General features: G+C 33.4%; 1 protein-coding gene across 2 annotated transcripts; it reads left to right on the top strand.

Moving 5' to 3' along the window:
• Positions 1-27,063, top strand: LOC140432643 (uncharacterized). 2 transcript variants are annotated; one of them, XM_072520676.1, is made up of 7 exons: positions 1-295; positions 2,085-2,729; positions 9,478-10,269; positions 13,730-13,771; positions 14,991-15,068; positions 22,406-22,459; positions 24,464-27,063. In XM_072520676.1, the coding sequence occupies exons 1-7, from the start codon at positions 232-234 to the stop codon at positions 26,746-26,748; spliced, it is 3,960 nt and encodes a 1,319-aa protein (XP_072376777.1). In that variant the 5' UTR covers positions 1-231; the 3' UTR covers positions 26,749-27,063. The 2 variants fall into 2 exon arrangements, with proteins under 2 accessions (XP_072376777.1, XP_072376778.1); XM_072520677.1 differs by lacking the exon at positions 9,478-10,269 and having other exon boundaries at positions 13-295.
• Positions 27,064-27,464: the final 401 nt, after the last annotated feature.

The raw sequence follows: 27,464 nt of genomic DNA, 5'->3' as shown, positions 1-27,464 counted from the left end.
ACTAACCGGAATTTCTAGACTTATCTCTTAGATGTTTTTCAATGAACAATTATAATGATGTTACTGTGTAATCCAAGTAAATCTTCTATGAAAAGTAACCTATTAATCATCTTATAAATAAATATTAGTGACCTCTACTACGTTTCTGATAAGTGTGAACAATTATAAAACATTAAATGTACTAAATTTTAGTATCAGAACCTACAGTGTTTCTCGACAATTCTTAAGAAAATGTTGTTAAAATGGAGTTGGTGTGTTCTACTAATTGTGCTAATAGTAGAGTTAGATCAGACTTGTGAGTATTCTTTGTAAATATTAAAGCTTTTTATATAGTTCAGTATTCGTTTGTTAAATCGTATATAATATATTATATAATAATAATTATTGTTACATATTCGATAAATTTGTTACGTAATATTAGTTGCTCACGTGGTTAGTGCTTAATGTTGTACTTTTTTCTTCTTCTCTCTGTTTTTATAGACTTCCAGTGATCCCATTCTTTTAAAATATCAGCACCATTGTCCAACTCACTTTTTTTGGTTAGTTTATCGATTATGGTTATTACGCTTGGTTTATGCATCTTTTAACTTTTTTTCTTAAATGTCCGTATAATTGAATCAAATAAAAGGCTGTGATAACTATAAATTTTAGCATGTGGTTATTTTGTTACTTTTTTATTATAATTACAACGCCTGTTAATCCGAACGGTAGGATTCCTTAGGACCTTGTTACACGAGCGCTAATAACGTCGCGTTAGCGGCGCCGTGTTAGTATCGGCCCAACCGGAAAAGGGCACTACCATGGAGTAAATGATACAAATTATACTTTAGTAAGAGTCAGGAATACTATTTCAAGCATTGAAAATGATTATGTCTTCCTTCTCCAGGTCATTGTAAGCAAAGCAATTGTGTTGTAAACTAAGATCGCATTTTTTCTTCTCCACTATTTCAATATATAGACGTTTGAATTTAGAGCATCATTTCTGCTTGTTTTTTAAATCCAGCAATTGTATTATAAAGTTCCATTGTCAATTTCAAGAGAAGAAAATTTCAATTTGGTTATTGTAGCATTTAGAGGATTTTTGACAAATGCTTAATTTGCTCTGTTAATTCCTGAAATCTGCTATAACTAATATCTGCTATATAACTTTTAGAAATGTGGTCGCCAACCTCCGTTAATGAGGACGGCATAGGGAGAAGAAGAAGCTATATCTTAAATTATTATTGTAAAATGGTTTTTGTCAATAAAGGAATTATTTTCTTGACGATGCTTTAGCAGGATCGGAAAGTGAAACAATACTTCTCTTTCAAAATCGTGATCAAAAACGGATAATTTGTTTTCGAATTTTATTACTTCTTCTAAAATCGAAAATATTAAGTTTTCTTTCCCTTATAGTTTATAATTAAGCTGATTTAGATGGGATATAACGTCTAACATGACATAAAAGTTTTGGATCCACTGTCTGTTAATTCTGGATAATGAACGCCATTCTCAAGGAGAAATCCTTTAATTTCTGGAAAGAGGGACGTGAAACGTTTTAAAACGTTTCACTCACACTCACTCCACATTTTAAATAAAATTTCTTTGAATTCTTGATGATTAAGAGCTTAAGCTAAAATTGAGTTGATAATGGTAATCACTAATTTCGTAACTTTAAAATTTTATCCGGAAATTATATTCTTGGTGAATGATACAATGGTAAACAAGTATCTCGTGATTAATTTTTTATTTCACAATAGCAACAAACTGTCATTGCGACTTAAATATACTTTAATTTAGCATGGGCTCTTCTATTTTCTCCTTAGTTGCCATGCTTCCTTTGACTTTCAAATAACTCATTTTATCTGTATTTAAATATATCTTAGCAATATTTATAATTTATTGCTTTTTTTTATTACAATATTTGTATTTTACTTTAATATAAAACTATCTTTTACTCTAACACTACATAATATTTTTATGTTCCCTTATCTCATTTAGTTTTAAATATTGTATCGTAATTGTATTGTATATGTTATGTAAATAAAAATTTATTTTACAAAAATGATTAAAACATATTAATCATATATGAACATCGCTTTCAGCATCCCGATCTTCGACCTCAGGATCTCGTAGTTCAAGTTCCAGTTCTCGAGGCAGTTCTTATGGCTCCAGTTCTCGAGGCAGTTCGTTTGGTTCTGGATCCCGTGGCAGCTCAAGTTCCTATAATAGACCTTTTACACCTAGACCTACTCCGAGACGGTATCCTGTAACAACAATGCCTACCAGGAGAACGACAAGATATCATCCCATAACTACGATGCCCACTAGGAGAACGACCAGATATCATCCCATTACGACTATGCCAACGAGAAGAACGACGAAATATCATCCTATGACTACCATGCCTACTCACAGGACTACACCCCATAGACAGCCCCCATTTAATCCTAATTTCCCACCATCAAACAGATATAATTACACTACAAAGCATTATCCGATGACAACTCCATCCACGCATAGGACTACTCAGCATACTAGACAACCTCCATTTAATCCAAACTTTCCACCTGCAGGTAAAAATCATTCATCTGGGAACTATATCAGTACTTCAACAGTTCGTTCAGTATTTAATACTCCACCCCGTTTCGGCACTAACAGTTCCAAATCTCATTTCAATACTAGTACCCATAGACCTTTTGTACAAACAACAAAGGTTGTGACAGTTGGAAACTGGAATTCCGGACGTCGTAAGTATTTTCTTTTAATTTTATAGTATTATAGAATTGCATAGAAATATGTATTACCTTCAGATACATACCAACAATTAACGAGAAAACTATATAAATCGTGATTAGAGTTAAATTTAGATGTTTGCATACTTGGACTTTTTAGTCTCTGTTAAGCTATGGTTTGTTAGAACAGTGGGCGACGCATAACTCACAGTCAGTCGAATGCAGCGCACGTTCATCAAAATCAAAGAAATGGTTCTCTATGAGAACGGTGTAATAAGGTGGGTACACATATGCTCCGAATACCGTCTCGAACCCCGTCGCGTACAGCGACGCGATCAACAGAAGTTCGCGACGTTGTTACAGGGGGCATTGAAATAAGTCACGAACCGAACACCGCTCCGTACTTTGTACCAAACATTTTAGCGTTCCAGCAGTAATTGAGTTGAATTTGCATGTGCAAGTTGGATGTTGCTGCAGCAACTTTTTTTTTACACTCATCCACTGTAATTTGCATTTTAGAAACAATCTCTTCCCATGTATCGTTTTTTTTTATTTTATTGTAGTATCTGGGATTATTTGTATCCCATAATATCTCTTTTTCCCGATAATTTTCGATTAAGTGTAAACTACTCTCTTCCGTCCATTCCATCTTGATGCACTCAACTTTAAAAATACCTTCAACCTTCAAAATAACAGACTGACTATTTTGAATGACTGGAGATTCGATAAAAGATTCGCAAGCTAGTCCAAACATGAATTCGCGGTGTACATTGTCGCGCTCAAATTTCTTTTGATGCTAAGACATTTTACCGACAACCGATGGATCGCTTCGATGTACGTTGTTGACGCGTCGTGGTACGGTACGCGGTTGCATGACTCCGTCCACACTTGAGAACGCGACGGGGTTCGAGACGGCATTCGGAGCATATGTGTACCCACCTTTAGATTCTGCTGAGCTGTGCGCACTGCAGACCGATAGTCGTATACGTCGACGGTGTGCGCTGGAATCAACTGCGATTTGAATTGGAATTTGGACGCAAACGTTCAGCGGAGCTTACAGCGTACACATCTATACCGAAATTATAATTGTATTTTTATATAGGTATTATTGTAATAATTAAGTGATGTCTAGTAAATTTTCTCTCTAAGAAGATGAAAGACTATGATCTAGTACAAATTGTAAGACAGTTCCAAATCTATCCCTGGAAAGTCTAAAATATTCTCGAAGTTTTTCCTCGTTTTGAAACAATATTTCTTTGACTGTTAATGTAAAAGCACCTTCTGTATTAAGACACGAAAAAATTTCGTTTACATTTTTATTTCTTTTATTTAGATTTAATTTTGGCAACTCCTTTTCTTCTTGGAGTAATAAAATTATTGCGTTAAGTGTGCGATAATTCATTTTTTTAAAGTACAACATTTGCGAGAATAAACGTAAAACTAATTTCTAAACTTGTTTTCAGAGCGACAGAATATTTATGCGAATAATTCTAACAAACCGACTCAATCAAAACTGCCGTGAGTCTAGTACAACAGATTCTGCTGTAGCTTTCGTCATAAACGTTTAAAAATTGTAAAAAGGAAAATAAAGCATTTGATCAAGAGTATAGACGTGCAAATTGCGCTCGACAGTTTTTGGATCGAATTAAACTGCAATTAATTATAATGAAAATTACATTTTTTATTTTCTTTTGATGTCTTCGACTTCTTATTGAAAAATCGTATTCAAAAAATTCTGAAATGAAAATTATGAAAATGATCTTTAACCTATAAATGTTTATGATTGGCGGTAGGGGAAAAATACTAATTTGATCTGGTTACCTTATATGGCCTCGGTTTTACAGCTGTTAGCCATGTGCACACTTTGAAGCTGAGAGCTGAGTGGTATTGTACCTTCAAATTAATATCAGATTCTGATCTTTCCCTGATTTTTGTAAAGCTTTTAGATGATGTCTTTATGGCCAGCTGTTAATTCAGTAGTGTTGGTATATTTTTACTGGTAAGTTCTTATTTCAGTATCGATAAACCAAATCTTTATAATTTCTATTGTTGAGTTTAGTTCAGAATTTGCTTGATTTAATAGTATGGGCTGCTGATTCTCCAAGGGAAGGTAAATGGTAAGAGAGGACCGGGAAGAAGACGCATTTCCTGGCTTTAGTGGAAAGTGGTATAACACAACTACCACTGAACTGTTCCGCGCTGCAATAAACAAAGTAAAGATAGCCGTGATGATCGCCAACATCCGGAACGGATAGGCACTTTAAGAAGAATAGTATGGGAGCCGATTGAGTTTCCCCTCTTTATTATCTGTTTCTGTCACAACTATAACATTATTATTACAGCTTGTAGCAAATTTTAAGACGACTAACTTATTTCTTATTTAATAGTAATACTACATTTCCCTTCATTATATTTACTTAACTCGCAAAAAGAGGTCGAGTTTTCGTTAAATGTATTTTTAAGTTATCTCGTAAATCTCTCAAATTTTATCACCTTAGATTCTTTCACGTATAAGGAAAATTGTTTTAAAAAACTTACTATAAAGCAAAATTTTCTTGAGAAAAATGGTATAAAATTTTTTAAAAATATCCAAATAGATTTATAAATTTTCAAAACGTTTTTAGTGCTATCTGTACCTCTAAAAATCATACGAACAAGGTGAATTTTGCCGAGAATGTCAATTTTAGGATGCCAAAAAAGATGAAAAAAAAGTTTACTACTTTTACCCCCGGGCTTCTCCTCAATCTCTCCTCGTAGGGGGGTAAAAACTCCATTTATTAGGAATCTGTACTCCGTACAAAAAAATGTTTTAAATAAAAAATGTAGCCGAAAGAATTTTGAATAAAAATGTTTATTATTACCGTTTGTGTAAAACAAACTGTTCTCTCAGAAACAACGCTTGAAGCGACAGGCGATTTTGAATATCAGTTACGCCCGCGAAATCAATGTTCATTACAATTTGTATCAGCTAGATGGTATAAAATCGATATCTCTTGATCCGAGTATCCTATCGACAAAAATTAAAATTCATTTTAAAAATAAAAAGTGCAGCTTTCGTATGCAATGTTTGTATTTTGCCACAAAAGAACTCATCTTTTATAAGGGTATTAAATATATAAACGTGGCGGATTTTTTCAATTTTTTATGATTCTCATGACATCAATACAATGTATCACTTTCATTGAATGTCCTTTATAAAGTTTTCATAGAGTCTAATTTTCAAAACCTATAGCATGAAATTTTAGATTTGACTATTGGCAACAAATGTAAGGAATTTGAAATATGCTTAAACAAGGCTGAACTTAAACTTTCACATTACAAACGATCTAAAACATTTAAAACTGCTCTTTTTCAATTGCACCAGTACATTTAAGTACTAGTATAAGTACAAAAGTACTTAACGTTTGCTACAACTTACACCTAAACCCGTCTTCTTGGAGGCATTTGTCCTGACGTGCGATAATGTAAAAGTTTAAATTCTGCATTTTTAGTCATATTTCAAATATCTTACACTTGTTGCCAAATCTCAAAATTAAAATTTATGTTACAGGTTTTAAAGATTGGTCTCTTTCACTACGACCGGTCAATTAAAGTAATACATTTTATTGATAATACGAAAATCGTAAATAATGGCAAAAATCAGCCAACGTTTACCCGGTACAAGGTGGTTTAATAGGTTCACTGCCGTAGCGGTCAAATAAACCGCTTTTGCGACTATCCCCACGCGCCATGGCGGTCATATAGGGCGCTGCGTCATTTGACAATAAATCTAGCAGAAACACTGTACTGACCTCCGCTTCCATTTAAAATGCACATAAAATGTGACTGCTTGGCGTGTATGACTATGTGAGTTTCCATATTAAATTAATAATTTTACAACATTACTGGAAATCAGGCAAAACAATAAAAAAGTAAAAGTAAAAGAAAGTAAAAGAAACACTTAAATTTAAACAGAATGTAATGCATTAATTTTTTAAATGTTTTGCATTGAAACAAGGAAGGCAAAAATGAGGATGATCTTCGCAGTCCGTACAGTACGTGGTAACCTTTTTTACTCTGGTTTTGGGTATATCCCCTCTAACTTTCTTCTCATAGCATCCTCTACAATATTTTCTTACAACAGCAGCCAGTCCTTCCTTTTTCAATAATGTTTGGTATTTTATACTTTTTCCTGTAATCGGGTGCTGTGGAACATCAGCATGTCTATTAGCTTCTAAACCCCTTTTAGTAAGTTTGCGGCAACAATCTCACGAAACTTGCTTATTGTAATGTTTGTATTAGATGGTTCTTTAAAAATTATATGCGCATTTACAATAGTTGTGCCCAGTATGATTTCCATTGCTATCTTGTGATACCACTTTAGTGAAAGCCGCAAAACAGAATTATAACTGGCCATCTGGTCAGACAAATCGATTGAGGCTTTGCTAGCATTGTAGTCTATTATAGCTTCTGGTTTACTTATAGGGCCCGTGAATCTTTTAATAATTTTAGAACTATCAGTATGCTTAATTGATAAAATCAGTACATCACGCTTATCATGCCACTTGATGATACAAATACCCCTATAATTTCACCATTTTTAAATTTTTTACTTAGAACGTCTTTAGGGTTTTCTCTGCAGTTTGCCCTCAAAGTTCCCAGCAAATGCTTAGAGTTAAATAAAAGTTATCTAGAAGAAGGTTAGCCAAGGCTTGTATAAAAATTATCGGTAATAATTATTGTACGACCTGCATTTAGAAGATTTCTTGAAAGATTCATTACCGCATTTGTAGGAACTGAAGCTCCCCTGTCCCTCTCTTTTCCAGCGTATATCTGAAAGTTCCAAGTGTAGTCTTTCCCGCAATACAGCTTGAATAGTTTGTGTGTTTTCTGGGGTATATATTGTTTTATGACGAGTCTGCCTTGAAACGTGATTATACTCTCGTCAATGCAAAATACTTCTCCCGGAGTATAAATTTCTTGATATTTTTTGATAAGCAAGTTCGCCAACAGCTAATTTTGCGTAAGCGGTCTCCTTCTTTGCAATCTTTGTTATTAGAAAAGTGCCACGTTCTAAGCAAAAGCTTAAAGCGATTTCAGCTCATGGAACTTGATACAATATCATTACAGAATAAAGATTCTTTACTCCAGTAATGTGACAATGAAGGCATTCGAACTAAGCCCATGTACCCAAGTAGTCCAATAAATTTCACCATTTCTTCCCTGTTCGTAAGTTGCCAGTCATGTAACCTTGATTTTGTGGAGACATTTATTGAAAGCACTTGTTGCGTTGCATATAAGTTTGTTTGGTCGACCATCAAATCGATAATATTGAAGTCAAGAAATGCATAAAAACAGGAAACAAGTGTTACTTCATCTAAAGAAATAGCTGCTGCATAATTTGGATTGAGACCGAAAGTATTATCAAATTTGAATCGTTGGTGATTCTCGATTGGGTTCGTCCATTATTGCTGATTAGTGATTTTATTATCTTGAGTGTGTACTGGGTCTTCCAACAAAACATTTTTAATATCCGTCTCATTATCAGACATAATTATGATTTTCGAGAACAACACTAGTTTCATTTTTTTGCGTAGTAGTATCTTCGTCTGATTGGTGATTGCCAACTGGGTTCGTCAATTGCTGCTCATTAGTAACTTGATTGTCTTGACTGTCTATTGGGTCTTCAAACAAAACATTTTCAATATCCGGCCCGTTATCCAGACATCTGTTTTCATGTGCAACAGCACAGGTTTCAATTTTTCGCACCTTCTTTTTTGGAGTATCTAGTATCTTCATCTGAAGTAGACGATAAATCAATATCTTCTGAACTTGAAGGTACATACAAGTCTTTCTCAGAATCCAATGTGTCCGAGTCGTTACCTTCCTCGTCAGTATCTAAAATAATTCTAACCTCACTTTCAAGCGCTAGTAAATAACAAAAAAACTTACCGTTTTCTTGTAGTTTTTCCCTTGATAATCGTAATAAATATGCACCAAGTGAATTTGGCAGCATTTTCAATCAATAATCCTCTAAAAAACGTATGAAAACCGTAATAAAACGCAACACAACCTCTGTACTACAACACAAGTGCATAAGCTCAAGGTAACTGCTGAACCTGACCCGTGACCGCTTGACGTACGAGGCTATTATCCACTGATCGCGCCGAAGCGGAAAGATCGGCCGATTTTGAGTTTTGAACTGTAACTTCTTAATTTTTTTGTGGAAATTATTTTGCTTTTGTAAAATAATATTTTATTGTCTCCTTATTACAATATTCACTTTGGCGCCAGAGAAAAATTTTACGGAAATCACCTTAGTAGTTAACCTGTTCAGGGGGAAGCCTGGGAGTAAAAATGATGGTAAACTTTTTAGCATCTTTTTTGAGGTTTTAAAATTGATATTCTCGGCAAAATTTAGCTTGTTCCTATGATTTTTACGGGTCATATCTCTGACGCCTGGACTATTTGGATATTTTTTAAAAATGTTTAGAAATTTTATACAATTTTACTCAAGAATATTTACTGAATAGTATTTTTTAAGAACTATAGTATACAGCCAATCACTTCGATTTTACCTTTTAATTTTTAAATATTTATCTACTAATCTATTAAAAGCATATTAAATAAGTACATATTTTTTAAATTTGGTCAAAATAACCTATTGTGTCACAAAACGCGGTAAAATTGTTTCCATACTTTTTTTCTCAAGGAGAACAGCGATTCTCCTTGTATATTAATAATTAAAAATTAAATCAACTTTATCAAGATACGCATCCCTTAGACACCACTCGAACTAAACCCACTCAGAGACGACATCCTGTAACAACTATGCCTACCAGGAGAACGACAAAATATCATCCAATGACTACGATGCCTACTAGAAGAACGACAAGATATCATCACACAACCACGATGTCTACTAAGAAAACAACTAAATACCATCCTATCACCACTATGCCAACGAGGAAGACAACAAAATATCATCCTATGACTACCATGCCTACTCAAAAGACTACACCGCATAGTAGGCAACCACCATTTAATCCTAATTTCCCAACATCAAACATATTTAATTACACTACAAAGCATTATCCTATAACAACTCCATCTACGCATAGGACTACTCAGTATACTAGACAACCTCCATTTAATCCAAACTTCCCACCTGAAGATAAATTTAATCTTTCATCTGGGAATTATATCAGTACTTCAACAATCCGTTCATTATTCAATACTCCACCTGCCAATAAATTTAATCATTCATCTGGGAATTATATCAGTACTTCAACAATCCGTTCATCATTCAATACTCCACCTGCCAATAAATTTAATCATTCATCTGGGAATTATATCAGTACGTCAACAATTCGTTCAGTAGTGAATAATTCATTTGCTGATAAATTTAATCATTCATCTGGCAATTATATCATTACTTCAACAATTCGTTCAGTATTTAATACTCCACCCCGTTTCGCCACTAATAGTTCCAAATCCCATTTCAATACTAGTACCCAGATACCTCTTATGCAATCAACAAAGGGTATAACAGTTGGAAATTGGAATCCCGAGCGTCGTAAGTATTTTCTTTCATTTTACAATATTACACAGGCACACACTCAAGACACATCTTAATTTATGGTCAGTATACAGAACACACATGTTTTCTTTTTTCTGCTGAGACCTTACTCCATATTTGTTTTAGCCATCTAGTAATATTCATTCGTTCTTAACCGCCATACAATACCAGTCTTTTCTTTTTTATTGTTTCTATTATATTTAAATCTACATTTATAATTATTCTAATTTATTCATTCCTGACATGTCTAGTTCTGAAATCTGGGCGCTTCGTCCCCAATACTCCATTTTTTTCAACAATGCTTTCGTAAGTAGACTTTTGTTTAATTTGTTACTTTGTAGCTCCAGAGAATTAAGTTTAATTTTCGAATAGCACGCCTTCCTTAAGATTTTTTATATAAGATGTTGATATGACACCCATATATTTGACGGATAATTGTTCTGTAACGAGATCTTAGTCTTGATCATTTATCGTATTCATCAGACAGTTTCCTTAGCATATAGCTTGAGTCATCAGTGTCAGCAGCTTATTTTCGGTATATTTTAAACAATACCAGTGCTAAGGAACATCCCTGTCTTAGGCCTGTATTAATCTGAAAATCTTCAGACGCCATCTTGCCTACTTTTGGATAGTTGACCCTCTTTCTTTGCTTTTCTCTATAATCTGTTTAATAGAAAATACCCCGCCTATACAAGAGTAATCAGCTCTGAAACAATTTTGTTCTGATTCTTTATATTGTTCTCCAATTTAGTGTTTGTCCATAAATAGATAGCCTAATATTGGAGATAAGGGAGAACCCAATTCAAAGCCAAAGTTTTGTTTATAGGAATTATTGTTTAACTGGAAATAAATATGTTTCTATGGTCGAAGTATATCTCTGATAATTTTTCTACAAAATATTGTTTATTTTTAACGAATAAGTTGATACAGTGTGTCAATATGAATGAATTTGTACGCATAGATAACATTACGGAGGAACAATGCACTGAGCATTACACGAAATTATAAGGAGAAGGAGAAGAAGAGAACAGAGAAAGAATCAATAACGAAACTCACGATAGAGTACTAATATCAGAAGAAGAGCTACAAGAACGAATAAAAAAATTAAAAAACAGAAAAGCACCTGGTCCTGATAAGATAAACAATGAACTGCTAAAATATGGAGGAACAACACTACGCAAATGGCTCCTAAAATTATTCGTCAATATAATAAATACCGGAGTAGTACCAGCGGAATGAAAGAAAAGTCTCCTGCTACCTATACTTAAAAAGGAAGACTCGAAAAGTCCTGAAAATTGGAGAGACATTAGTCTAATGAATAGCACATTAAAATTGTTAACTACAGTCACAAAAGATAAAATCAAGGAAAAAGCGAACATGGCAGATGAACAACAAGGCTTCTGGAAGAACCGCAGCACAATAGACGATTTTTATTATTAGACAAATAATAGAGAACTCTAATGAATATGGAAAACCAGCATACTTGTGTTTTTTAGTGAATGGCCACTAAGATCCCCAGATTTAATTCTGCCTAGACTTCTATGAGTATGAGTTTATTTAAAAACAAGATTAAGAATAACATTCCTGCTTCATTGGAACAACTTAAACGGCAAAAAATAGTGAAAGTAGTCTAGTAATCCCCGAAAAACTTCAAAAATATTCGTCGTAATTTCAAACAGCGACTTTGTAATTGTATAAACGTTGGTGTATATCATCTTAAATATTTGATTAAATAATTTTAGTGGATGAGTAAACTGTTTTGAATTATAAATTTATTAATTTAATATTTAGTTCGTTTCATTTACGTTAATTTAATAAAGTTCTCTATTATTGTTTCGTCTTAATGTAGTTTTTGAGGTAATAGAAAAAATTTTAAATTTACACTAGCGAAGCATAGGCGTCACGTTTAGTTTTTTAGGAGTTGTAACACTTAATAAACTGCTATTTTCTAACAAAAATAGAGTAAATATGTTATATATGTTAATAAACTGCTATTTTCTAACAAAAATAGAGTAAATATGGGAAAAATCATGGATGCTTGAATTCTCCAGCGAAATACCTATCGAACGACATGTCACACATGGCATATTTCCTATTTAAAATTAAAGGTTTGTGGAACTGTAAGGGAGAAGGTTGAGAAATGGCTATATCGCTGCAACATTAATCTATAAAATAAAAACCGGCCTGTTTTAGCATTTTCACAAACTCCAATGAATATTACCAAATATCTGAGACACTCTTTTGAGTGGCTAACCCTCTATTATCTTTTATAATTTCGTTTCATTGTTTTTTGAAAACGATTTTGCGTCCGAAAAGTTGTAATGTCAAAAGCAAAACAAAAATATGTTATTTTAATTGTAATCATTGTAGTATAATCTAAAAAATATAAAATAATTGAGATAAAGCTACACTACAAACGGAAAAAAGAGCTTGTCAATATCTTAAGAAGTTTTTGATAATAGCGACAATAATAAAATTTTATAATTCTACAATTTACATGAATATAACTTTTTAGTATCATTCCATAGCAAAAATTTGTTTAACTCAAAGCTACTTTATAACTAAAGTAGAGGCCCGTCGGCACAATAGATTATGATACATATCTTCTCCAAACTTTGAGTATGACTTTATTTGGCCTTGGTCTTGGTCTGACACGATTTCCCCCTGCGACTTTTTTGGTTCTGGTTCGTTTATTCTTAATTTTTCCAAAAAATTTTACCCATCAGACAAGAAATTCGGAAAACAAGTTCCCTAAGATAATATGAAAAGTTGTTTTTACTGCTATTAATGACGATAGCATGAAAACATTAGCTGATTATCTAGGAATTTAGTCACGGTAGTTTTTCCGATATGTTCGAGTCATCAGACGTCTTAAATGAACTATACCTATTATCAGACAATTATATTTTCGTGGTTTTCTTATAATGTTTAAGCTATTTAAATAAAAGAATGTATTGTCCTGTCTGACGGGTGAAAATTTTCGGGAAAATTAAAGAAAAAACGTCCAGAACCATAAAAAGTCGAAGAGGGAAATCGTGACAGACTCGGCCTAATGAAGCGATACCCAAAGTTTGGACAGAGCAAGTATCATAAAATTTTTTGCCGACAAGCACTCAAACTACTTAATTTACTGGAAAAAATTTAAAAGTCCAAACAAAAAGTTGTCTCCATTTTAAGAACTCGACGTGAAAGTTGTATAAATCTGGACTGTGGGAAAGGGCGTTGTCTGTTTAGATTTAAATGAAAAACATTTTTAACAATCATTTTTATTTTAAGTCAGTGCATTGTATGAAAGTTTAAGAGTGCATTGTATGAAAATGCACTCTTAACATTTATATTTTAAAGCTTACACCAAATGACATAGTTTTTCTTAATCATTGGATTCATAAACACGACAAAGAGACACAATAAATGTTTTAATTTAAAGATTTATTGATTAATTTATTTTATTTTCTAGCAACACAACCCTGGCGCCCAAATAACACCAATCATAATACATGTAAGTATACCCATTAAGAGACAACATGCAGTTACATATAGTTGTTCTGTTATTATTTTTTTATGTTTACTTATTTTTTTAAGAGTGATCTTCTGTCGAAGCCTTCCACAATGCTGTGTGGATTTTGTTAAGCACCGCTCAAAATAGCTATTCTCCATCCACGAATTTTTCCTTGTCCTTCGTCCCTTAAGTATACAGTTTTCTTCATATATTTTTTAACTCTCTTTATTTATAAATAAAGGTGGGCATGACGAATTAGTAAATAGAGGCTCAGAAACTAAAAGAAGTCAAACACGACCCTCAAATAGATGGGCCGACGATGCGACGTGAAAGGAGTACCGGGAAACTGAGTATAAGCGGCCTAGTGTAGAGAACACTATAAAGAACTGAGAAAGGTGTATATCCAGCAGTGGGTGTGGTTGGCTGATTGATGGTTATGATGATGATGATCACTCAGAAATCTGCCCAATCAGGAATGATCTTTTAGCTAGCATATTAGAATGCGTTGTTACACGTTTCCGATATCTCCGATAAAATTCAGGGAAAAGATTAGCCAACCAAGAGTCGAAAAACAAATATTATGTTATAAGGATAGCCAACGTTCGCATGACACCAGAGTATGACACCGAAAGAAGAACAAAATACAAGAAGAATTAACATTAACAATTCCTAATATTCTAGAATAATGGTAGGTCGTCTATTTCTTTCTTAACACGTTCACGGTCCCATAGGACCAACACCGATGCTGCCAAGCAGGCCGCACTGCTCCGATGGGACCAACATATAATTTACCGTACCAGGCCATGTTGGTCCCATGGGGTCAACACACCTTTTCTAATAGCTGATAGGCCGCTGGAGCATATTTAATGTACGATTATAGAAATGGGCCAACATAGCCTAGAAGCTATATTCCCCACTAAAATAAGGGAACAACGGCGCACGGCAGCCTAATCTTACCTCACTGGGCCGCGCTGGATCGATGGGACCAACGTTCTTTTTATATGGCAGCCGACTAGAGCTCAATGTAAAATATATGTTCGGCGTGGGGGACAAAATGTTAAAATTGTCTGACAGCAAACGTGTTGTGGTTCTATACATTCAATTTGTAAATTTTCGGTAATAATATGTTAAGTTAATGCTGCACATTATGAAAGTATATATAAAAAAATAATAGGATATATAATGATCATGCTTAACCAACTATATGTTTCTGTTTTAGGGACTCAAAGACCGATATACACTACAGCCAAACCTATATATCAAGTACCTTCCTGGAATAGATCGTCCATTCACCATGGTAAGCTTTTCTTACTTATATATTGTGACATACACTAGCACAACACTAATAATGTAAAACTTAGGCCCACGTTTTCATGGCACTATACTGCACAATTTTTATACTTATACAATTTGATTTTAAAATTATTTTAAAAAGCAGTCCCTTCTTATTTAGTTCCCTTTCCATTAACACTAAGATTTTGTCAACTTGGCTTTTAAATTCATTTTATAGTTCTTCGGAACCTTTAAGTTGTTCTATGATGTTCTTTATTCTATTTTTAAATTACTGTTTAATGTTATCTTTTATGCTTACATCGTCAAAGATAAGTACTTAATTTTTGTTTTTGTTGCTGGATTCGTCTTAGCCTTAGTTTATTACCTGCCACAAGAAGTTGGCCATCATAATCCAATATTTTGTCCTGGAAATGTAGTTTATCACCATACGAGTATTTTTACGTGTTTAGAAGGTTTCACTGTAGTCGTTACATGTATTATCCGAGTACAAATCCTCGATAAGAAAAGCAGATAAAATCACTTTTAGCATTGGCATTTTTAAGGGACGTCAAAAAAACATGTAAACAAGTCAAATTATATTTTATTTGGCTTATTTTATGTAACTATTGCTATAATGAGGTCATAACGATGTGTTGAAGTTTTGCTATTATATTTAATGGCAAACTTATGCTTTGTTTACTTAAGGTAGACGTATGTTTATAGTGAATCAAATTATAAAGGATAATAATAAAAAAGGCAATATTTCTTGCAAAAGTTATTTAATTGCAAAATTTATTTTTAATTCTATTTTAAAAAACATTACTTGGAAACGTTCGAGTTCTACAATAATAATGTTCTGTTAAGAAATGGAACGAGACTATTTCGATAATAGTATATTACTTTATGAAGCGGAGAAGCATGACTTTTCTTGACGCGCCCGATATTACGCGCCGAACGAAGTGAGGCGCGTAATAGAGGGCAAGTCAAGAAAAGTCGCTTCTTTGCCGAATAAAGTATATATATTTTTTCTTCAAACGTAGCAATTTTCAACCATAAATAGTACAATTCATACGCTATTTTTACTCGAAATTAACTGTGGCAACTATCAAAGTCGTCTAGATGTTAGAAATTAAAATAATTAAGTCGTCTGTGGGATTTGCGTCTCCCTGGTTACAGTTGTTTGACAGTTGTTTGCAATTATTAAAGACAGCTTATTGTTGTTGCAACCGCAAGCGCAAATTTAGTGCGAAAATGGAAAACCTAAACGAAATTGAGTCCGCGGCTAATGATACAGTAGCACGTTTGGGGCCCTCCAAGTCCGGAATAAAGTATCGGTTAGCGTACAAGCACTTCCAAGAGTGGTGCGATACAAGAGGAGTACGGCAAGTTACCGAAGACGGTTTACTGTCATATTTTAATATAATGGAAAATGAAAATAAATGGAAATCTTCTACAATGTGGTCACGATACTCTATGATAAAATCCGAGTTAGTTATTAGAAAAAATGTGGATATAAGCAAATTTTTAAAGTTACGTGCCTTTCTGAAAAAAACAAGCGAAGGATATACTGCAAAGAAGTCTAAAGTTTTCACTAAAGACGAGTTTGATAAATTTTTGTTTGAAGCGCCAGATAAGTTGTATTTAGGATTAAAGGTAAAAAAAAATTATATTGCAAAGCATGTAGTATACTCTACTAAATTATAAAAATATTTCAGATTGTTTTGTTAATTGGGGTTACCGGCGCCTGTCGATGCGACGAAATGGTAAATATGAAGACTGTGGACATTGAGGATAAAGAAAATGTAATAATTATCAAAATCCCAGACAGTAAAACACGACAAATTAGATCTTTTACGATAATTGGTCAAAACTACATTAAACTGTATAAAAAGTATGCATCACTGCGGCCTGAAAATTTCACAGAAAACCGATTTTTTATCAAGTACCAAAGTGTTACCGAAGCGTTATGGGAATACATTCGATCAGCGCAGTAGCCCAAAAAGTAGCTAGTTATTTAAATTTAAACGATGCAAGCGCATACACGGGTCACTCTTTACGACGAACTTCAGCAACACTTTTAATTGATGGAGGCGGAAATCTAGAATGCCTCAAACGACATGGGGGCTGGAAATCAAGCACGGTTGCCGAAGGATATATAGAAGATTCAATAAGAAATAAGAAATAATGCTCAAAAAATTTTAAACCCTCATGATTCGCCAACATCGGGAATGATTGCTGAAAGTTGTTCTCGACCATCAGTATCATCAACAATTACCAATGCGTATCAAGAGTCGGGAACATTTTTGCACGGTTTCAATTTTGAAAATGCCTCATTAACTAATTGTGCTTTTAATATTACTATAAATAAAAATGATGTTTAATTGTTGTTAATGACATTTGTATTGTTGCTTTGTGACATGTTTCATATTGTTGCCATGACAACATTTTTCCCTCCGCCGTAAAGAAATGGGAAAAAAAACTGCTGCCGGCGGAGACATCAAACTTTGACAGGATCAAGTTAGATAAGTAATGTCATCATTATTTGACGTTTGAAGAAAAAATATGTAGCCTTACAATATATATAAATACAATATAAATACAAAGCAAATATTTTTGACTTAATTATTTTACCTTTTAATATAATCTCCTGTGTTAGTCCAGTCGTAAAAGATTATTTGATATTTAAAAACGGGTCGAACAAGCTGGATTTTGGTGTGAATATTAATTTTGGTACCCCAAAAAGATGCAAAAATGTTTGCCGCTCCTACCCTTCCCCCCCCCCCCCAAACCACATAACGTATTGAGGAAAAAAGGAAAAACGAATTCGATTTCTGAAGAATCTATACAATTCTGCCCTTATCAATCTGCTGTCGCTAGTTCTTTTTACATATCCATACCACTTTTAAATTAAATGGAGCATATTGTATAACTAAATCTAACACAGTAATTATTTAATTTTAATATTTTGTACTGTAAAACTCTGTACTGAAAAAGTCGCTGTTAAAATTTATAATATTTGGAGCTATTTTCATGTCCATGTATTCATCTTCCTGCTTAATAACATAGTCACATCGTTTTCTCCACTCATTTGCATCAATTTTATTGAACTAATCCTCAGTCAGTTTTTGTACGTCAGCTAAATTAAATGTAACGTTTTTCTGGCTTTCATTATTTTTGACTGTAGCCCATATAAGTATATTCGGGTTTAGGTCTGGATGGTACGAAAGTAAACGCAAAGGAATGGTCATGCTCACGTAAAATTTCTTCGAACTTGTATTTTACATGATAAGGTAAATAAGGTAAAATTTGTATCACCTCGACGGTAAACATTCGATGTCTTATGATCAACAGTTGATGAACAGTATCCCATCGACAAGAGTCACAATGCATTTTTAAAGCAAAGAGTGCAGGCGATTTTTTGCATTTTTGCAAGAGAAGTCAGTTTCGATAAAGCTGCTAAATAAATAAACGATGCGCTGTGTTTTTATTTTTTTACGATTCTTATGAGATCATTAATCAATTTATCACTTTCATTGACCATTCGCTGTGGAATTTCCATTGTTAGAGCCAAATCTTCAAAACACATAACATAAAATTATGATGGTGAGTTTACGCATCAAATATGAGGCATTTGAAACATGCCTAAAAAACGCTGAAATTAAACTTTCGCATTTCAAACGATCTCACGTTACGAGAAATACTTCCACGAAGATGGCATTGAATGGATGTAGCTGAAATTATGTAATTTGGAAAACGTACTTGTGCAATCGACAAGAAGTAGTTTTAAATGTTTTATTTGAAGTATAATGACAAATATAACCTCATTTTGGGACGTTTTAAACAATAAATTAAAGCTGAATATTACTAGTATTGATTGCAATACTAGTAACATGTTTTATGCAGGCGAGAGTTGGAATTCTAAGAGAGACCTTCGAAAACACAACTATATAAACTCTACCTAAGCTACAAATTTTACATGATGCTGTCTTGTGAAGTGTGAAGTATTTTCCGTGACGTAAGATCATTTTTAATGTGAAAGTTTAAATTCAGCGATGTTTATGTATACTTTAAATGTCTCATATTTATTGCCAAAACTTAAAATCGAAATTTCCTTCTACACGTTTTAAAGATCAGGCTCTAAGAATGGAAATTCCATAGCAACTGGTCAATCGAAGTGACAAATTTGATTAATTTCATAAGAATCATAAAAAATGACAAAAATCGCGCAACGTTTATTTATTTAACAGCTTTATAGCATGTGACCTAATTTGCAGCAAAATTCAAAAACAATATACAAAAGCTGCAATCTTCTCCTTTAAAAAGCATTTTAATTTTTGTCGATAGGACACTCTGAGCAGAAGATATCGAATTTTTACCGAGTTAATATAAATTTTATTTAAAAAATTGATTGCCGCGTTTCTGACATTCAAAATCGCCAGTCACTTCAAGTTTTGTTTCTGAGAAAACCCTTCATTCTATACAAAAAGTGCTAACAAATATTATTGTTAAAAATTATCTCAGGTATATTTCTTATTTAAAACATGTTTTTGTATAGCCTACACATTTTTTTATAGACTTAAAGATATTTTCCATTTTTACCGTGTTAGTTTTAGGGAAACGCTCAGGATCAGGAGTAGCAAACTTTTTTGCACCTTTTTATTTATTTCGAAAATATGTGTCTCGACAGCTAATGGTCATGACACAGGTACAATTTACATTCATGTTTACATGGTTAATACTTTACATTAGGTACAAATTAGTTACAATACATTTTTTATAGTACATTTTGTTTTAAATTAAATTGTATAACTTTGTGTTTTTTAAAAAGTTTAATACATTTTCATAGTTGCTGCTGTTTCAGATAAGTATGTCTTTTAGGTTGTTACCAAGATTGTATTTTCTTCTGGCCGCTTGGTAGTGTTGACAGTCAAGAAGTACATGTGTTACGCAAGTCGTGCTGTTGCAGTACTGGCACAAAATCTGATTACTGGAATTCATTAGGTGTCCATGTGTAAGGCGTGTGTGCCCTATTCTCAATCTTCGAATGAGAGATTTCTTTTTTCTTTTCATTGGAGGGAGCTGGTGGTAGAAAATATTTGGTTGTAGAAGGCTTAACTTGGTATATTGATTTTTTCTAATGATTACTCCAAAGGTCCATTATTTTATGTTTTATTGTTCTTTTTAAATCTGATGATGTCTGAATGTCTGTTGTTACGTTAAGAGAACATGCTTGTTTTGCTGCTTGATCGGCTTGTTCGTTACCTGGAATACCAACGTGTGATAGGACCCACAATATTGTTACTGTAATTCCATTGGTTTGAAGGCGATTACATATACTCTGGATTTCTTGAACTATTGGGTGAATCGAATGTACGGTTTTTATGGACTGCATGGAGGACAGAGAGTCCGTACAGATTGCTATAGTGTTATCATCGTTGAGTGGAGTTTTCACCGCTTGTAGTATTCCATATAGTTCAGCAGTATAAATACTGCAATTGCTGGAGAGTCGAAACAAGTTGACGGTGGTTGTAGTCGTAACAGCACAGTCAACACCTTCTTCAGTCTTAGATGCATCTGAGTAAAGGATCTTATCTATCGAAGTTTTTTGCACCTTTGGGATCCCAAAGTTAACGTTCTTAGCAAAACTAAGGTTGTTCGTATGCTTTTTAGAGGTTCAGTGGCATTTGCGACTATGATGATGATTCCACATGATTATATAATGAAAGTAAAAAACGCATTATGTATGCAAGAAAAAGGAAAATGCGAGAAACCTATCAAATAATTACACAAAACGTTAGAAAGAAAACCTCACAGGTAACAAAAATGAAGGTAAAATAGTAATTAACACGTTTCTGGTCCAGATAATTTATCCATTAAAATAATTAGTTCTCTAGATGATAGAGTAAAAATATTACACCAAATTTGACAAGAAATTTAGGACACATGCACATGGTATGGAAAAAATTATTATATATTCGTATAAATAAAGAAAGAGCCAGAGATGTATATAGCAATAAAATTCTCTTACACATAATAGTATAGACGACAAAATCTTTTTACTACTATATATTGCAGAACAACAAACTAGTTTTGTGTCGGTATGGGACACTAGAGAACAATTATTAAAAGTGTGACAGATTATAAAGATACTCAGGGAATTTCACATCACAACGTATGTTGGCTTCATTGATTAAAGTTATGCATTTGACCTAGTCAAATGAAGTCATATGTGACACACTATTTCCGAAATAAGAGTGTCGCATAAGTTGATGCTACTGAGATAAAATCTGCATATACAAAAGTAACTACTATGCCAAAGTTTGCTTAAATGTGACCCTTCTGAAATTAGCAAAATTACGAAGGGTGCAAGACAAAATTCAGGGCAAATAGATAATGGAATTCAATGGCGGAAATCCATAAAAAGATAGATCGGATTTATAGAATATTGTAAAAGGCCATTTAAAATAAAAATAAATGAATAATTAAAAACATTACAAAGGCAGGTCTTAAAATAAATAGAGAAAAAACGAGCATATCATTCATTCTGATAAGCCAAGCTCTAAAACTGTGTCTAAAATTTATAAATCACGGAATATACCGAAAATGCGATTCCGATATAAGCATGAAACTTTTAAGACTTAGTCTTTAGATCATAAAAGCAATATTCTGCCTATTGGTTCTCCTAAAAAAATGCGGAGATCAAAGGAACGACATAGAAATCATTTTCTTCATTGATTCCGCAAAAATGTTTACTTTGTCAAATACTCTGAATTAAAGAAAATTCTCGATTTAAATGTACTAGACAATATTGATATAATGATGAGATAATAATGACATATAGACTCTGTTTTATCTATAAAGGTACCAACTAGTATCAGTAAGATTGAATAGCGGCCTAGCAACAGAATTACTTATTAACCAATTCTCTTTGTATGTATGTTTTAGTAAGACCACCATGTTTCAATTTTTCGTTATATCTTTCTTACTTTCGGTGTCCGGATCACTTCTTTAAATCGCATACCGAACTCTTCAACACTCTCCTTTTAATTAGCTGCAATCTCGAAACAAAAATGAAAGGATACATTCTTGATTCAAGTACGTACAAACTAATGGGTGCTTAGGGTTCTGTGTTTCCCCACAGTTATTATATCTGGTATTCTCTGAGTGCCACCAACAGCTTTCAATTTGAATTAATTAGAATCCGGACACCAACAGATATGAATGATCAAAAGAATTCGTGCCTTGCCAATGTTCGGCTATTTAGTTATTAAGCAGTTCTAGTATATTGCATTATTTTTTCAGCTACTGTAAAAAATAAAAATTTAAACCGATTTTTTTAAATATTCCAAATTTTTGCTCTAGGTCCTTCGATAAGAAATGGCAGCACACATGGAGGAATTTACCAACCTCCCGCAAGTAAGTAATTTAAATTTTGAAAATTTTATAATTTTAAGTCACACCTATAAAATAAACTTTGTATTTAATGTTTCGGCTTTTACATCGGAACCCATTTTCGGAATACGTTTTTTTAATAATTTTTAAATATTATTTTTTGATAAAGGTCCCTTACGCTTCTTTCTTGGATCACTTTATACCTACACTTATTTTGGTACAACTAAACCTTAAATAAGGAATAGTACACAAATTAATATTAAAGTCACCAGGTTGATCCGCTTCGATTTTTACTATACGCCAAGCATTTGATACCCTCTCGTTCCGACCACGCCGAAGTATGTCCATACAAGATGTCGCCATATTTCTCCATACTTCAAAACCTCCTCTGTGAAAGAACTTTATAACAACCCTGACATTGTCATCCTTCTGGTCGACAAAGGTAATGCCACCGTCACTCTTAACTCTTCTAATTATTTCGACAAAATGTTCGAACTTCTTAATTTCACAGAATACAAACGTGTCACAAACGATCGTATTATCTGTTTAGAAAAAAGTCCACTCTACCACCAGAAATAAAAAATTTCTGTATTCCAATCCTCATCTGTATCCTCAATATCCCAATGGGATCCCCCCTCTCTCCCCTAATGGCTGATATCTACATGAAACATTTCGAAACAACAGCCCTGTGCTCATTTAATCTCAAACTCACCTGCTGATTACGGTACGTTGATGACACCTTTGTCATTTGACCTCATGGTAAAGACACATTAGATCTCTTCTTCTCCCGCCTGAATGGAATATATCCCAGTATTCACTTCTCGAAGTTGAGTCAGAAGCGTCTTTTCCATTCCTTGATGTTATTATTTAGAAACATCCACTTCACAGTTTTTTTCTATTCCGTGTACCGGAAACCCACCCATACAAACCGTTATCTCAATTTTAAATCACATCATTACCCCGCCCAACTTAATTCAGTTATTAACTGACTTCAGACTTAGGGAGGACAATAACAGATCATCCAAAATTAACTCAAAACGGCTATCACAAAACTAAAATCAATAGCAGCATTCAAAAACATCTAAATCTCATTCCATCCAAAAAAGAAACCTTGCCTTATCAACCCAAATTCTTTCTACCTTTAATTAAAGGTGTCACTGACAAGATTAGTAGAACTTCTAACCCTCGAAACATTAAAACCATCTTCACTACTCAGTCTAAGTTATCCAATTTTGTCACATCGGTGAAAGGCCAAATCCCCAATGAAAACGAGATACCTTGTTTCAGTTGCCCACCAACATACATAGGACAGACAAACTGACGAATCAACAATCATACTCACGAACGTTCTATATCGGTAAAACATTTCAATACTTTTTCAGCTCTAGCCCAAAATCATTTTCAGACAGGTCACAAAACAGATTTCGAAAAAGCAAAAACCATCGCTCATATCCGCTCCTTAAACTCGAGAATTATCCGTGAAGCAAGCAGAAGACGAGTCTTGGTATCCTATAAATCCCGCAATATCACTTTTGAATCGTGTTAGGTACAATATTTTTCTACAGGTGCTTCTTATGCCAAAAAGAATCTGAATAGATACATTACTTATGATTTTATGAACTTTTTATTATAAATTACATAGATAACAATTGCCCTCATAAATACATTACTTATGAATATTAATTACACAATTATAAAAAAAATTACTTACCATTATTAATATATATTATATTAAAATCATTAGGGTATATTAAAATCATTAGGGTTAAACTTACGTAAGAGTAACTTCTCCATTTATATTGTGCAATTTTTATCATTGCTCCAATTTTGACATAAATCAATTTGGCGTTATTTTCATTACTGACACATATGACAATCGTTGTCATAATAAAAATACAAATTCATATTCTTATTAAGGCCTCCTACATAGATACTCAAATGTTTTATTATAACTTTTCATTGACGTTTCATATATATTTCATTATGTATTATAGTCTAAATTCGGCTACAGTATATTTTTATTTTCAGGTCGCAGAAATACAACCTTAACTGGTCATGGAGTAAATCCACTCTATCCAACACAACCTGTGATACATCCTCCACCCTCTACGACAGTTATCAATAATAACAACCATTATTATCAACCTGGACATTATGCGCCACCGAGTACAGGACCAGCCCATATTACCATAATAAATAATAACAATTACCACCACCAAGTTATACCGCCGACTGTACATTATCATAGTTATGGTCCTCCTCCAGTCGGTATAACTATCACTACCCATAATTATGATCCATTGGCTAGTTTACGTTATCAACCAACTTATCACTACTCTTCTCAAGATACTGGAAGTTCCGCATTAGGTTTCTTCTTGGGCTACCAATTGGGAAAAATAACTCGACCAAGTTATTATTATCACAGTACTTCATACGTCAACAACGAATATGTTCCCAGATATGATCACTATACTGTTCACCACTATTACCATAACAGCGAGGCAGTACCAAAAGAAGCACCTATTCAACCCAACGCGGTTGTTGTTTGTGCTGGTGATAGTAGTAATATATGTCCTCCTGGCACCATGCCATTCTGCACAAATAACGGTGTAGTCATGTGCGTCGTTAACGCTATAGACACTTCTCCTTGCTCTACAAACAAACAACTTAAGTGTGCTACCTCAACAATATCATGTGAGAATAATTCTTCACCCGAATGTAAACAGAAATCATCGACATCTGTCTCTATCCCTTGTGTATCTACTGCTACTATTCCAGCCGGACTCGGATACGTAAATAATAGTCTGATTGTAACGGACACTAATGATTCTTCGCTTAAAACATTCTGTGTTACGGTTCTAGCCACACCAACTAAAAATGAATCAAAATCTGGTAGAAAAGATCAGTCAGTTGTACAAAATAATGAACCCTTTCATTATACTACAAATCACACTGGCGTTGACTTATTAGGTTATTATTTGGGCCACAAATTGCAAAATCTAGTGCAACCTAGTTTTTCTTTTCTAAATTATGATCAAAATTACAACTTTGTTGAAAAGTTCGATCATTACAATGTATTCCAATATTATCACGACGCTAATGTACTACCCAATCAAGTAGAAATTAAACCAGATCAGATTATGAGCTGCGCTGGAGATAGTGGTACATTCTGTCCTCAATACACTGTATCTTTGTGTCTAAACGACGGTGCAGTTATTTGCGTAACTGACAAAACATCTACAACCTTTAGTAACGAACTTCAGACAAACAATGTAAACAGTTCTATACCATGCGATAACCTTAAATTCCCGTTTTGTGTGCAGAATCCTAATGCAACGGTTCCTCTTCAAATCCCGTGTTTTTCTACAGCCAAGGTTTATGCAAATATCAGCATTATGATAAGAAGCTATGCTGCAGTTAATGAAACTCAGACTTACAGAACCTATGAGCTATCAAATGTAACCGCAGGCGTTGCAGCACAAACTATACCTACACCTCGTGAACTTTGCGTGGCCATTTTAGTGTTACCAGGAGAAAAAACTATTTCTAAAGTTCCCGAACGTAGAAAGGTAACTGGAATTCCTAATGCGCCAAATTCTTTAACTTTGCCAAAATATTCATATAAAAATTTGGGTACGAACACTTTAGGATTGTTCTTACAGTACAGACTACCGAGAACAATTTTTCCTACTTACTATTACATAAACGCTTATTTGTATAGTGAAAGCGGCATTGCGCAACAATTTGATCATTATTCAGTGCACTACCATGACCATGGCAACGAGGTTATACCTACTAATCTAGAATTCCAAGCATTTGACTTGCGTGCCTGTGAAGGAGATACTGGTCTAATTTGTCCAAACACCACATCTTCAATTTGTCTTAACGACGGTGGAGTGATGTGTTTAACAGACATGTTATTAACAAAATCATGTAGTAAAAACAATACTACAAGGACATTATGCACGAAAGCAACTCTAACATGTGAAAATAATAAACCATGCAGCAAAATTAGCAAAGTTAAAAAGATCGGTATACCTTGCATATCTATAGTTACCATTTACGGCGATATTATGACGGTTAGGCACAATATTTACAAACGTACGCCTACATTATCTAGACAATATACCGATATTCAAGCAGTGCCAGGTTCAAATGTAAACAACACACCTGTCTATCATAAGGCACAACAGTTTTGCGTTTCCGTTGTTCTTTTACCAGAGGCTAGACAAATATCTGAAGGTGAAAAAGTGATCGAAAGCTCGGACTCTCTATTTGGCAAAATAGCCTCTAAATTATTTGGTTCCTGGTAAGGTTTTACAAACTAGATATTTTTGTATATATATTTTGGTATAGTACATCACACAGATATTTTTGTCCCACAAATTTATCGCCAACACCCTGATAATTTATAATTATTAGTAGAAAATAACTTTTGTAATACGTTTTTCTTAAACAGTTGTTTATTTTGGTGTTAGATAAAATCGAATATTATCTTTATTCCTGACCTTTCATTTAAAAGTGTATTTTGTGATAGTACAAATAATTTTATACACAACTAAAAATTTTTGTTTAAGTAGTTCTTATGAAATAGTTTTAATTTGTTATAAATATATTTGTTTTCAAAATTATCTGTTTTATTTTAGAAATAACTAATACAGAGAAAAGTTTATACTTACTGTATTTTATCAGAACAGACCTTGCGCACATTTACCAAGAATATTATCTATACAATTGAATTATTATTAAATTTTTATAATCTATAGGCATACGAATTAAATAATGTGCCTTAAAAATTAACCGAAAATAGTACCAAGAAAAACAAACACCCACAAATATTATGCATAAAAAAAGCTCAATAAATTTAATGCTTTCTGACAAAAATATGTTTACTTTTTTTGCGATGCATAAATATACAACCAAGATGGTTTTCCAACATGCGAATAATTGTTCATGCGCGAAAGTTGGAAACTCCTAAGTTAATTCCGCTAAATTCCAACGGTTGGCTTTCTGATTTGTTTATTGTCAT

The sequence above is a fragment of the Diabrotica undecimpunctata genome, chromosome 1 (assembly GCF_040954645.1).
Source record: "Diabrotica undecimpunctata isolate CICGRU chromosome 1, icDiaUnde3, whole genome shotgun sequence".
Taxonomy (NCBI): domain Eukaryota; kingdom Metazoa; phylum Arthropoda; class Insecta; order Coleoptera; family Chrysomelidae; genus Diabrotica; species Diabrotica undecimpunctata.
Note: the sequence above shows the minus strand (reverse complement) of the source record. Positions and strands in the feature narration are given on the sequence as shown.

Coding starts and splice junctions, on each gene's coding strand:
- LOC140432643 (XM_072520676.1), top strand. CDS start 232: ATGTTGTTAAAATGGAGTTGGTGTGTTCTACTAATTGTGCTAATAGTA. Junction 2,730..9,477: donor AAACTGGAATTCCGGACGTC/GTAAGTATTTTC, acceptor CGCATCCCTTAG/ACACCACTCGAACTAAACCC. Junction 10,270..13,729: donor AAATTGGAATCCCGAGCGTC/GTAAGTATTTTC, acceptor TTTATTTTCTAG/CAACACAACCCTGGCGCCCA.